This window comes from Dunckerocampus dactyliophorus, chromosome 14, assembly GCF_027744805.1.
Source record: "Dunckerocampus dactyliophorus isolate RoL2022-P2 chromosome 14, RoL_Ddac_1.1, whole genome shotgun sequence".
Lineage (NCBI taxonomy): Eukaryota > Metazoa > Chordata > Actinopteri > Syngnathiformes > Syngnathidae > Dunckerocampus > Dunckerocampus dactyliophorus.
The window spans coordinates 1840113-1852440 of NC_072832.1; the positions used below are offsets into that span (position 1 = coordinate 1840113).

The window sequence follows — 12328 nt, forward strand, 5'->3', positions numbered from 1 at the left end:
GACTTCGTCTTCTACTTCTTTGAAGGGTTAAAGCATGCGTTACAGAACAAGATTAAAAAAAAGCCACTATAACCTGGCCAGGTATGAAGGTAGGAAATTCCGGTACGGTTGTTAAGCAATGTACTGTACGCAATAATTATTGTGCAGCAGCAGTATCAACAATAACTACCAGGTGGGTATCCTTGGTACACGATGAGGTGATAAAAGTATGCCAAGCTTCCAACGTACGAACGAGTGGAAACCATGATGACGTTATGATAGATGGACACAATCACGGCAAAGGGTGCCAGGAAAGAAGAATATTTGGGCACTTAGCGAGGAATGTGTTACCTGTGGAAGATCTGACCGCGTGGGAGAACAAGAAAACGCTCGGACGCTTCAAGAAAGTTTATTTGGAAAAAAAACAAAAACAAATATGAGGTAAAGGTGTATTTAGAATGTTGTTTTTTCAGTCATTGTTTGGGTTTCTGCTGCAGTCTTTGGTACCAATCAGGAGCTTCTCTTTTGGTCTGCAAATAAAAAAAAAAGAGAGGGGGATTTGAATGAAGTACTTGGACTAGTTGGATGTATAAACTAGTGTTTTTCTTTGATAAAATACTAAAGTACAATGTAAGATGAATTGCTGTGTGTGTGTGTGCATGCATGCGTGGAGTATTGACGTTTTTTTAAATGTTTAGTTTGTTAAGCAGGGATGTCCAAAGTGCGGCCCAGGCACCATTTTAGCACCACAGCTCATTTATTATTGGTCTTTGGCATATATAAAATAATATTCATATAATATAATATTAAATAATAATAACATCATGAATAAATATCAATGAGTTACACTATTTTTTTCACTTTTGGTAGTTGCCTGTTTGGGGTTACCAGAGCGGGTCAATCGCATGAATGATTTTTACTATGGATGTCCTTCCTGATGCAACTCTGCCCAAGCCCTCTGCCATGAAAGGCAGAAGCGTGTACCATGCCACCACGGAACTATTATTGAAATGTACCACGAGTTATCACACTAATATGCTTTGTCACTGTTAGGAATGGAATATGTTCCCTCTGCTTTGAACAAGACATGTTAAAGCCTTGATGATAGCAGAGGAAAAAATATTCCATTCCTAACAGTGACAAAGCATATTAGTGTGATAACTAATGATACAGTATATCTGATGTTAGGAAGGAATGAAATACTTTCCCTCTGCTTTGAACAATACTCCATTCCTAACAGTAACAAAGCATATACAGTAAGTGTGATATCTAACAATATACAGGTATCTTACGTTAGGAATGAAATAGTTTCCCACTGATCTGAACAAGACTTGTTGATAGCAGAGGGAAAATATTTCATTCCTAACAGTGACGAAGCATATTCGTGTGCTATAATACACCTGATGTTATCAACAAGCCTTCATTCAACATGTCTTGCTCAAAGCAGAGAGAAAATATCCCATTTCTAACATCACCCAAAAGACAAAGCTAAAATGTGGATGTTTAAAGATAGCATATATTGACAAACACTAGGTTAGTTTTAGCACCTCTAACGCACAAAATGCATCAAAGTGGCCCCGGCAGCTTTCAGTTTTTCAGTATGCAGCCCTTGTTGGAAAAGGTTTGGACACCCCTGTCGTAAAGCACCACTATTGTGTCATAATTGTCAAGCTTTATGAGTGTTGCTCAAATGAAACCCAACTGACAAAGCGTTGTTTAGTCCTCCCTGCCAACCTGGCGTGTTCCCTCATTTTATCAGGAGGGCTGAAGAGTTGTGACTCATGCATGGGCGTTGGCCTGGTCTCGACACTTACAAACACAGTGGGTTTTGGCTTGTTGGGCGACTCGTCCTCTGTGGGCCTGCTGTCCCGCTTGGAGCGCTGGTTGCTCGAGCCGGAGCTCCTCGTATCTCCTTTGTTTGTCTGCAATGGACTCAAAGTGTTTTCCTGTTTGGAGCGCATGTTGATCAGGACCTGCTTCATCATGGCAAACTCCTGCAGGGTTACAGGTGGGGGGTGTACCAGATGTTAGCATTTGCACCTTTTCATGAAGTTCATGTATCATAATGATGTGTCCAGAAGCAGAGGCTGGGTGAAGCTCTTCAGGGCGACCCCCAGGCTCAACAAGCTTCAAGGGTCTTGCTGGGGGAGAATGCAGCAGGGCCATTTCACTGTTCTATTTATCACCCCTGAGGACATGAGCCCTGGCATGTCACACACACGCGTAAACGTGTGCACACACACACACACACACACACACACACACACTGCGGTGGCATCTCAAACAGCCAGGCTGAGGAACAGCTGTCTATGACAGGGCACATACTTCATACAGCAAACGGCAAGCAAGCTAGCAGGGGGGAGGGTGGCCTGTTCCCACGTGCACGCACGCACACGCACACACACACAGACCATCATGAAGGAATTGTTGCAACACAGTGAGAGAACTCGTCTGGTGTGAAAAGCCTGAAGGTTTGTTTTAAAAGCGACTCCTGTAGACGAGGAGAGAAGAGGCAAACAGGCATGACTGGCTCATTCAGGGCTTTGTTGTTGCTTCTGACGGGGCCTTTTATGCAAATGGGAAGCAGACGAAACAGAATGACAAGGAAGACATTGAATAATTCACGTGATGAGAGAAGCGCGTTTGGGTCCCCATTTATACCTCGCGATGGTTAAGGAGGCGCTCCAGATCGGCGGCCATGTTGTTCTTCACCTGCAGCAGAGCCGTCCGCTCCTTCCTCAGAGATCTGGTGACACACACGGGCCGAGAAACATTAAAAGACCTGATCAGATCCTTGGTGATTAATTGGTGACTAAGAGTAAGATAAAATAAGCTACTGCATTCAGTTTATTTTTTGTGGAGTGTCTTTTGTGTTTTTTTCAGGGTGAAGTCAAGTCAGGGAAAAAAAAAAAAGTGTTGCAACAAACTATGCGTCACCATCATTTGGAGGCGGTGGCTTCGGTATGATTCAACAGAGAACATGAATGGACTATGACCCGGCGTGTTTATTATTTTGTGACATTAGCTGCTCTGCACTGACGACAAAGTCGAACTTGCGCGAGATTCGGGATAAAAGAAAGCTTTCCGGACTTGTGCAATTCGCTTTGGAGCCAGTAGCCGCATTGCAGGCTAAATAAAAGTACGGCATTAAAAAGAAATGACGCCATGGTTAACAGAGCGATGTGACATTCCACTAGCCGACGTACTAACGATTGACTGGCGGTCATCTACTTTTCCTTACGCAAGCCGCTGTCCCTTCTTTCCCATAGCTGGGGGGCGTGTGGGTAGTGGAGTGTATACTGTACTTCGTCTGTGTAGGCTCTCAGTCGTACAGGAGTTGTCCATCGAGGGAAAGGCTTCTTGAGACGTCATCTGTACTTCTGTGAAGAAAGTGTCGGATGTTTCGGATGAGGAGCGAAACGTCCGACACTTTCTTCACAGAAGTACAGATGACGTCTCAAGATGTATACTGTACTGCATGTCCAATAATTAAGACACAAGTGGGGAAACATTTCAGGTTTTATCATCAAGTCTCAGCGGGACATAGTCCAAAATATTTTTTGGTCAGCTGAATGATGGATTGTTTGCTTCATATTGCTGGTAATTATTGCCGGAATGTGAAGCACAAACAGGACGAGGTGTTAATTAGACGCAGATGATGATTGGAGGGAGGCTGCTATTTCCACATTGTGCAACTTTAATGTGGAAGGCTCTCTTTGACCGTATGTGTGTGGACCAGGAGGTAGAGCAGGTTGTCCAGAAAACGGAAGGTCGTTATGTCCCTGGGCAAGACACTTCACCCACATTGCCTCCATTGCTGCCCACACTGGTGTATGGATGTGGCCGGAGAGGCTGAAGGCGAGAATTGACAGCCACGTTTCCGTCAGACTACTCCAGGGCAGCTGTGGTTACAGATGTAGATTACCACACACCAGTGTGTGACTGAGTGAATGAATAATGAGTTCACTTGACTGTGAAGAGCTCTAGGTGCCTTCAAAAGCGCTATACAAATCCAATCCATTATTATTAATAGGCCATTTAGCAAGTCTATTGCACAACGCCACAGTCATAGAACCAATGTTGTAATAGCGGCGCAGAACAAACTACTCAACCAGCATTAACTTGCTGGATGCTCACCACTCATGATAAAGCAAATTCAGCTACCGCTGTCTTGTGGAGTTGATTTTTAAAAAAGTATATCAGGAGGTTGCCTACAGCCATGACTGTTTACGGCTACGATTTCTGAACAGGCGCTAATTGGAGGTTAGTTGCTGTTGTAGACAACACACCCACCAATTATGGGAGACTGCATTTAATTGAATAGAAGCGTTAATTGGAAAATTTATGGTAAGGCTTTAGTTCATGTTGTAGTTTTAACTGGATAATGCAGTGTTTTACACAGTTGCACTCCCACCCCACACACACACAAAATTACAAATGTGTGAAGGCGACTGAGGAAGGACAAGATAGAGATAAATCACTTACGGGCTGGTAGAGATGGCTGACTGCCAATGAAAGTAATTTACACTAAGTGGAACAAATAGAATTAAAGGGACTGTTTACAACTGGCTCAAAATGACATTTTTTTCAACCCCCAAAAACACCATAAGAACACCACCAGCTAGCATACGTTCCCTTTATTGCTTTAAGAGAAAAAGTCTAGCTTTTTCGTTGTTGTTTTTGTCGTTCGACCCGATAAAGGTGATTGGCGTTCATGGCTGTCTTGTACACACGCACACACACACAAAAGCAGTCCCAGTGAAGCGACATTTTAACTTAAACGTACAACTGACGTTGAACTTGCTCGTCGCCTTAGATATGAAAACTTGGATACGGGAACGATGTCTGACATCTACACTTTCACACCGCACGGGTGTGTCGCCATGATACATGGCGAAAGTTAGCGCCCTCGAGGCAGCCGTGTCACCGTTGCAAACAGTCCCTTTAACCTAATTGCCTCAAATCATTGAGGTGTTCATTTGTAGTAGGAGCTGGGTGTGTGTACCTGACGTCGTCCTCGAGCGATGCGACGCGTTGCTTCAGGGTGTCGATCTGCCCGTCCTTGTGTCTCACCGTCTCAATCAGGTAGCTATAGGGCTGCTGTGTCTGCTCCAGAAGCTGGTTGGCTGCTAACAGCTGGATGGAGGCAAACATACACAGAAACAATAGTGAATGGACAAAATTGGCTACTTGTTTGGAAAAATTTTGTTTAAGCCACTTTTAAAATGGGTGCACAGCTGAAAACTGCACTATCTAGGGCAGGGGTGACCAAAGTGTGGCCCGGGGACGTTTGCAGATGGCGGGCTGTTTTTTTTTTTCTGTGGCACGTACTGAAAATATAATTTAACAAAAACACTAAAAACTAAAAAACTAAAAAAAAAAAACAGCCCTTCTTAACTTCATTTCTACATGTGTTGCTTTACAAAACATGAAAGTGATCCTTGCATCCAAAGTATGTAACACCCCTGATCTCGTGTGCATCCTGCATCTTGCTCTCAGCAGCTGGGATAAGCTCCATTTATATTTGGGCCACAGTAGCACTCTTTCACACGTATGTTAGATACTTGCTCTCTAACGCCACAGTAGTACGATAGTTCAGCTTGTCTTAGAAGACGTTGTGGCTGTCGATCACTTCATGCTCCAGTCCTCTGTTCGGAGATGGTCTCAACCTTGAAGGAGGTGGCCTCCCTCACTCCTCTTTCAGATCATGTGTCTTCCCTGTCCAGAATATGTACATTTTTGTCCTCAAAGGAGTGTTGTTTTGTGAAGTGCATGAAGACAGTTGAGTCTTGACCTGAAGAGTTTTAGCCCATCTGTGTTGTGACATGTGCCTGATCAGTTGCTTTGGATCCTGCACCATCCCCTCAGACTTGAGCTGTCCTATCTAGTCGTGAGCATCAACTGGTGAAGCCTGTTCGGATCAGAGCCAAAACGTCTTCTAAGACAACCTGAACAGTCAACATGCGATAGATCCAATGACCTGTAAGAATGGGAAGATTCACAGATACTTGATAGTCTCACTTAAGTTGTCTTTTTCTAGCCTTGCGACACAAAACAGCAGTAAACTAGAAAAGCACTCGGAGAGCACAGACCTCCGCCAAGCGTCAAAGTTATTGTGATTTACATCATAAATATTAGTCCTTCATGTATTTGATCTACATATTTAGATTCCTTGACCATGAAAATATGCCATTAGCAATCAGATTCATAATGACATATTAGTTCAATAGTAATTGACAAAAATGGCCCCAAAATGCCAAAAATGGTCTGATCTCGTAATGTTAAAGAATGGTTTACAAAATTCCTGGATTCAGACGGTGGTCACCCCCAAAATGCAGTTCTCCCATATCCCATTTCTGACAATTCCTGAAAATTTCATCCAAATCCATTCAGAACTTTTCAAGTTCAAGTTCAAGTTTGAACACAAACAATCAAACAGACAAAGAGATAAACACCGGCACAAACAATGAGGTAATTTGGATACTTAAATGCTTCAAGTGGAGCTGCAGAGACTTTCAAGTCAGTGGCCTGGCTTGTCAAGTCCCGGGGTTGGAAGTTGGGGGGGCCGGCGGCAGATAAAGATTGCCTGTTGTTACACATTAAACCACTTTTACAGCCCACGCGAGCGCGAGCAGAAGTGGGTGGGAGGGTGAGTCAAAGTGGGTTGGAGGTTGAGGACAATAGTAAAGTTAGGGCGTCTGTGGTGCCGTGTTTAACACGCTTGCCTTTTCCAGTGAAGAAACTGCCATTTTTCACCTTTCTTTTCATACACAGTGAACCATAAGGCATTCCTGACGAATGTGTCAGTGTAAGCTGACAGGTGAATGGCTGGTTTATTTAGCCACAAGTGGGCCCCGCCTCGCTCCTCTCAACCAAATCTAGACTCTCGTGTGCCTCTGAAAGCAGAATGAAATGAAAAATGAAAAGATACGCGCAGCCCGCTGGGCACCGGGGCTGTCGTTTTTGCGATTTCAAATTGTAGACATGCGACCTTGCTCACACCCCAAATTAAAGTCTGTGCGGTGCACATGCACAGATGCACACAACACAGGCCTCTGCGATTGGTGCCGAGAGAGGATAAGACCGGAACAGTGACAGTGTTTGGCCGTGCTTTCCCTCTGAGTCAACAACTGTGACAGACAGGTACTACGGCTCCAGCTTCTCACACTTTGTCACCTAAGCTCTGTTGTGTTTGCTGCGTCTGTGCCTTCGCCCAACACAAACTTGACATTTTCGTGACAAGAGACGGAGCCGCTGGTGAGATTACAGTGCACAAGATTAACTCTGGGTTTGGCAACTGGACGTGCTCCTACCGTTGAGCTTGCGACAACGGTGCCGCCCGTGGGAGATGGCATGAGAGGGTAAACGAGCGGAGTGATGAGAGAAGCCTGCTTGCTAGGCTGGCTCTGCGATAATAACTGTTATGCCATCAAAACAGTTGAAGTAAATCCTTCTGGCTCTCGTAAAAACAGTGGAACATCTGAGGTGCTTGGGTGGGTGGGTGGATGGTTGGGGGGCGGGGGGTTGTGCAAGATTAGCAACGATGGGAGAGCAAGTGCATGTTGTTTGCAGGTGCCGACTCGCAGGGATGAAAGTTACAAACAACCACGCGTCCCATAATACTTGTCCTTGTGCAACTGTGCACCATGGCGCCTACTTTCCTCATTTGTGTGTTTACCTCTTCAGATATCTGGCCTGTTTGGGACTGGTGTCTCTCCAAATCTCTCCTCAGTGATGTGTTCTGCCTCTCCAGCTGCAGCACCCTGCGGGCCAGGTGAACACTGCACACACACACAACACACACACACACACACACACACAAGAAAATTCCAAAACACTGCAAGTTACCACTAGTGTTACTTCAATATTTCCCCGGTGGGTTACGTAACCATGACAGATGAGATCAATATGAGGTTTCGAGCTGCTTGTGTTGACTCTATCAAAAAGTGAGCGCAGACTATAAAAACACAATACAGGACACACACATGGAATACAAGCCACAACATAGTGAGTAGAGTAGCCCGCTGCAGCGGGGAGGCGGGGCCTGTGTGCACATGATGGCAGTATATCACACGGCAAGAGGTGTTTTGGCCAATTTGACAGTGAGAGGAGAAAAGGCTGGAGAATTTGTGTTGGTATGAAGGCTGTCATCTACCTGGGCAGATTTAATGCCACTGCAAACACTAGTAGTGGAGGAAGCAATTTGTCAGCTAACACAAAGGAGCCACTCACAAGGCTTTTATAAAGTGAGAAATGACTGCAAAATAAATATGCACGTTTGTATGTACATTCCTCACACTTCAAGCATTTTAGTATATCTTCTCACAGGACAGTACAATGGAAATGCACAGCTTGTTTAGGAGTATAGATTTACCATCAACACTGCCATTATTGTCTAAATAGCTGGCAAGACAAGTGAGTACACCTCACAGTCAACGTGTCCAAATACTGGGGTGGGATGGTGCACACAGTTTGGTTCGGATCCCGACAGACTTCCCACATGGAACACATTAATTAGTAAGGGACAGGAAGTGATTTTAGCATCATGCGTTTACTCAGAAATCAAATGCAAGAGGCCGCTAAAGGCGACGCATTCAGAGATCCTGGCGTGCACAGCACTTTGACAAGCCCGAGAAGGGTGTATTAAAGCGTGCAGAAGGCGATGAAGTGTGCAGCGCACATCCACAATTTTTCTTCTCATAATTATGACTTTATTCCACGATAACATGATGATAATATGATTACGTTTTCTGCAACCTAACTTGCCAAAAGTTACAACTTTATTCATTGCTTTATTTGTTTTTCATAATATTACATCTTACAAATAACATCTTTAATATTTCAAATTCATGCTATGAAAATTGTTATTTTTACTCAAAATGGTACGTTATTCAAGTAAAATTGTGACTTTTTATGTTTAGATTACAACTATTTTCTCTGAATTTTTTTACTTAATTCTTGTAAAATTACAGCAGATTTTTCAATTTTTGCTGTTTTTTTGTCTTTCATTTTTCCTGTTAAATAACATTTTTAGAATGAGCCGTGGGGCATTAGAAAGACAGCTGCGGGCCCCAAATAGTCCCCGTGCCACACTTTGGACCCCTGCTATAGTGTAATCTGCAATCTAACCTACCTCAGTGTTCCCACCATCACTCTCCCGTGACGTGTCTGTTTATTTTCCATCGGAGTTGAACGGCTACCACCGTGTCCAAGCAGAAGCTGAAGTCTTTTTACATTCGATCAAAGTTATTTAAGATTTGCCAGATCAAACATGATTGCTACGGAAGACTTCTACCAAAACATGTGACAGCAGCGTCCACTTCACTCCTTCCTGGTAGCACACTTTAAGCATCATGGGAACTGCAGTTCTTTTACACGCCAACACACAACTAATCTACTGCAATCTATTTTACACGTCTTTACATACAGTTACTACACATCAACATAAATGATTAGCAGTAGCAGCTACAACTGCTGTCGTTATTTTAACTTGGATCATTTTTATCTTTTGTTTAAATTTTTGGAATTAAAAGCATCATGCCTGCAAAATTATAAAACATGAGTTTTGCATACCATTGGCCGTAACAAAAAGGTACATGTTCCAACACTGTAATGTACGCAACCTTGGACTAACATGTTTTATGCATGAACGTCATCTTGAAAAGCGTTCTTTTGAACTTTCTTCCCCCTCCCAGCACCGGGACGCTGGAATACAATGAATACAAATGCAATACAGTGGAACCTGTGAAGTCAAAAGCCCCTGAGGTTGTACAATTCAGAATTCCCCTAAAATTCTCGGGTGGAAATATGCCTCTGAAGTTGCACAAAACCTCTGAGTTGAAGACCTTTGCAAATCTCACGACACCTCTGTGCGTGTGACACTTATTCCAAGAGAAGAACCAACCTCAACAAGGAGGACAAAGTTCCACTGTAGTAGCAATGTGTAAGTTATTGTTTTCTCTGTGCTGACATTTCCTGCAGTGCGTGGAGTGCATCACAGTCCATACCTCTGCTGAAGTCTCCTTTTAGCTGTGGTTGGAACGTTGGCTCCATAGCCATATGAGAATAGAACCCTCTCTGCTTCCTCCTCATTCTCAACTGGACAGACAAAATCAAACGCAAGGCAGTTGTCACGCAGCGAATGTATCCACTTTTTCAACGCCTGCATGTGTGATTTACTAAACACTGGTCAGGACTGTGATTGTGTGGCTTGACAGCAATTTGTACAACATGACGAGAGAGTTGCCTCACTTTCGGCAGCCTGCACGGTGACCTGGTCCAGCTCCTGCTCGAGCTTTTCGTACGTCTCCAGCCGAGATGCCTGCTCAGCATTCTGAGCTTGCAGCTCCGTCACTCGCTTCTCTGATGACGTCTGCAGCCTGTAAAACTCCTGCGTGAGTAGCTGTGACAATGGCGGAGGAGGGGACATGAAGTTAGAACATTAACATGTCCATGAAAAATCTTCATTCAAAAGTTCCCCTATTATGCGAATGAATGACGTTCTAACAGTAATTTGTGTCATTGAGCCTGACCACCAAACATGAGAAAAAAAAAATCATCTCACTCACTTTTTTTGCTCCACTTTTAAGCAGAGGCGCTCAAACGGCAGCATTTATAACTACAGGCAGGCTTTGCTACACATCCTACAATACAGCCTGCAGCCGCTTCAACTGTCCATCAGTCAGCTACAGACATGGGAGCTGTGTGTTTGATTGTGTTGTCTTTCTTCAGCAAATAAATTAACCCAGCATGATGTTGCTGTTAAAATGTGAGTGACCTCCTGTCCCACTCCTTAAATCATTCAATACCAAAGATGTATTTTTTCTAAACCCGAACACTCGATTCCAACAACGTATTTATATGTCTCTTAAGTTTTTTTGCACAAGAGGCAAAAAGAGGTGATGACTCAACTCCCCACTAATGGATTTCACTTCGATTTTAAGCCGTAAGAACGACCACAAGGTTGTCCGTAGGTATGAATGTGAGTGTGAATGGTTGTTTGTCTATATGTGCCCTGCCATTGGCTGGCGACCAGTCCATGGTGTACCCCACCTCTCACCCAAAGTCAGCTGGGATAGGCTCCAGTATACCCGCCCTCCTAGTGAGGATAAGCGGCATGGAAGATGGATGGATGGAACCTCATCGCGCATATGAAGCGGCATCAAACGGGAAACTCCCGTGGGATGGCAAAGAGCCATGGCGATAACCGAAAAGAGGCATCCCCTAAGTAAAATCGGATTTAAACGTTTTATCGAGCACCTCAAACCTTGCCACTACTTTGTGGATAAAACTATACCCCACATGCATAGAGAAGCAAATGGGTGAGTTTTTCCTCATTTCTATTGTTCTCTGTTTGAGCAATATCGCCTGATCAAGCCTTTTTTAACATTCCACACTAAAACACATTGCAAATGCAATATCGGTATCGTATCGAAAAAGTTCTATCGGGACACCCCTATTAAATAGCATTTATTACGTTGGACAAGTGCAGAGTTACAGTGTATATGTAAAAAGTGGATGAAGTGCGCAATAGCGCTTTTTGGAGACACACATTCAAACATAAAGAAGCATAGCTCATTAGCATTAATGCTGCAGACACACAAAAGGTGCGTTGCCAGCAGGGCTTACTAGAAGCACATTCAAACTGTATAAATTCCAGCATCACTGCAACATTTTGGGCAATTCACCCTTGAGGGACCTGAAAAATGGCACAGTATGGGACGTTTAATCTTAAGCATATAGGGCTCACACAAACTGTATTACAAGAAATTGTCATTCACCACCAACAAAACATTTACACGCACATTGACACCGTTTTTGCCTGTGCGTCTCCCGTCACGCTCAGCTAATAAGTGGTAATCATCTGGCAAAAGTTAACCCTCTTACTACTACAACTTAATTAGTTTTTCTTGACAACGGCGCTTTGACAGCTGCGTGAGGCAAAAGAAGAGGGATGAGGCTTTGAGGGGCCGAATGATGACTCAAAAAAAAGAAAAAAAAACTGTTGAGAAAGTGTTGAAAAGTTTCTCCCTGATGATGGAGGCCCGCTGACAGGCTGGCTGAAAACACAGCCATGCGTTGAAGAGAAAGAACAACTTTGAGACAAAAATAAAGCCTGTCATCCTGCAGTGTTATTGTTATTATTGCTGTAGTGCACTGACACCATTGTACCTCATGAGCAACGCTGTGTGTGTTGTGTTAGCACCCTAACCAGGTGCAATTCTCCATCTCAGATCTGGATGATCTGACTAAAACACCGCATTCCCCAAATTATTTTCAGCACTGCATTCTCCACTGAGGGGGTTGCGTCATCTTCTAAGTGAAAAGCGAGCAGAGGCTAGGCTCGATC

The 12328-nt window shown here is 43.9% G+C and overlaps 1 protein-coding gene across 1 annotated transcript in view; it reads right to left on the bottom strand.

Moving 5' to 3' along the window:
* Positions 1–372: 372 nt before the first annotated feature.
* pibf1 (progesterone immunomodulatory binding factor 1) overlaps positions 373–12328 on the bottom strand; it is a 29629-nt gene continuing 17673 nt past the window's right edge. The window contains exons 12-18 of the mRNA XM_054798591.1: positions 10231–10381; positions 9987–10077; positions 7658–7760; positions 4985–5115; positions 2641–2725; positions 1794–1973; positions 373–509 (exon numbers count right to left, since the gene is read on the bottom strand). Coding sequence (XP_054654566.1) covers positions 453–509; positions 1794–1973; positions 2641–2725; positions 4985–5115; positions 7658–7760; positions 9987–10077; positions 10231–10381 — 798 coding nt within the window. The 3' untranslated portion in view covers positions 373–452. The remainder of the gene's footprint in view (positions 510–1793; positions 1974–2640; positions 2726–4984; positions 5116–7657; positions 7761–9986; positions 10078–10230; positions 10382–12328) is intronic.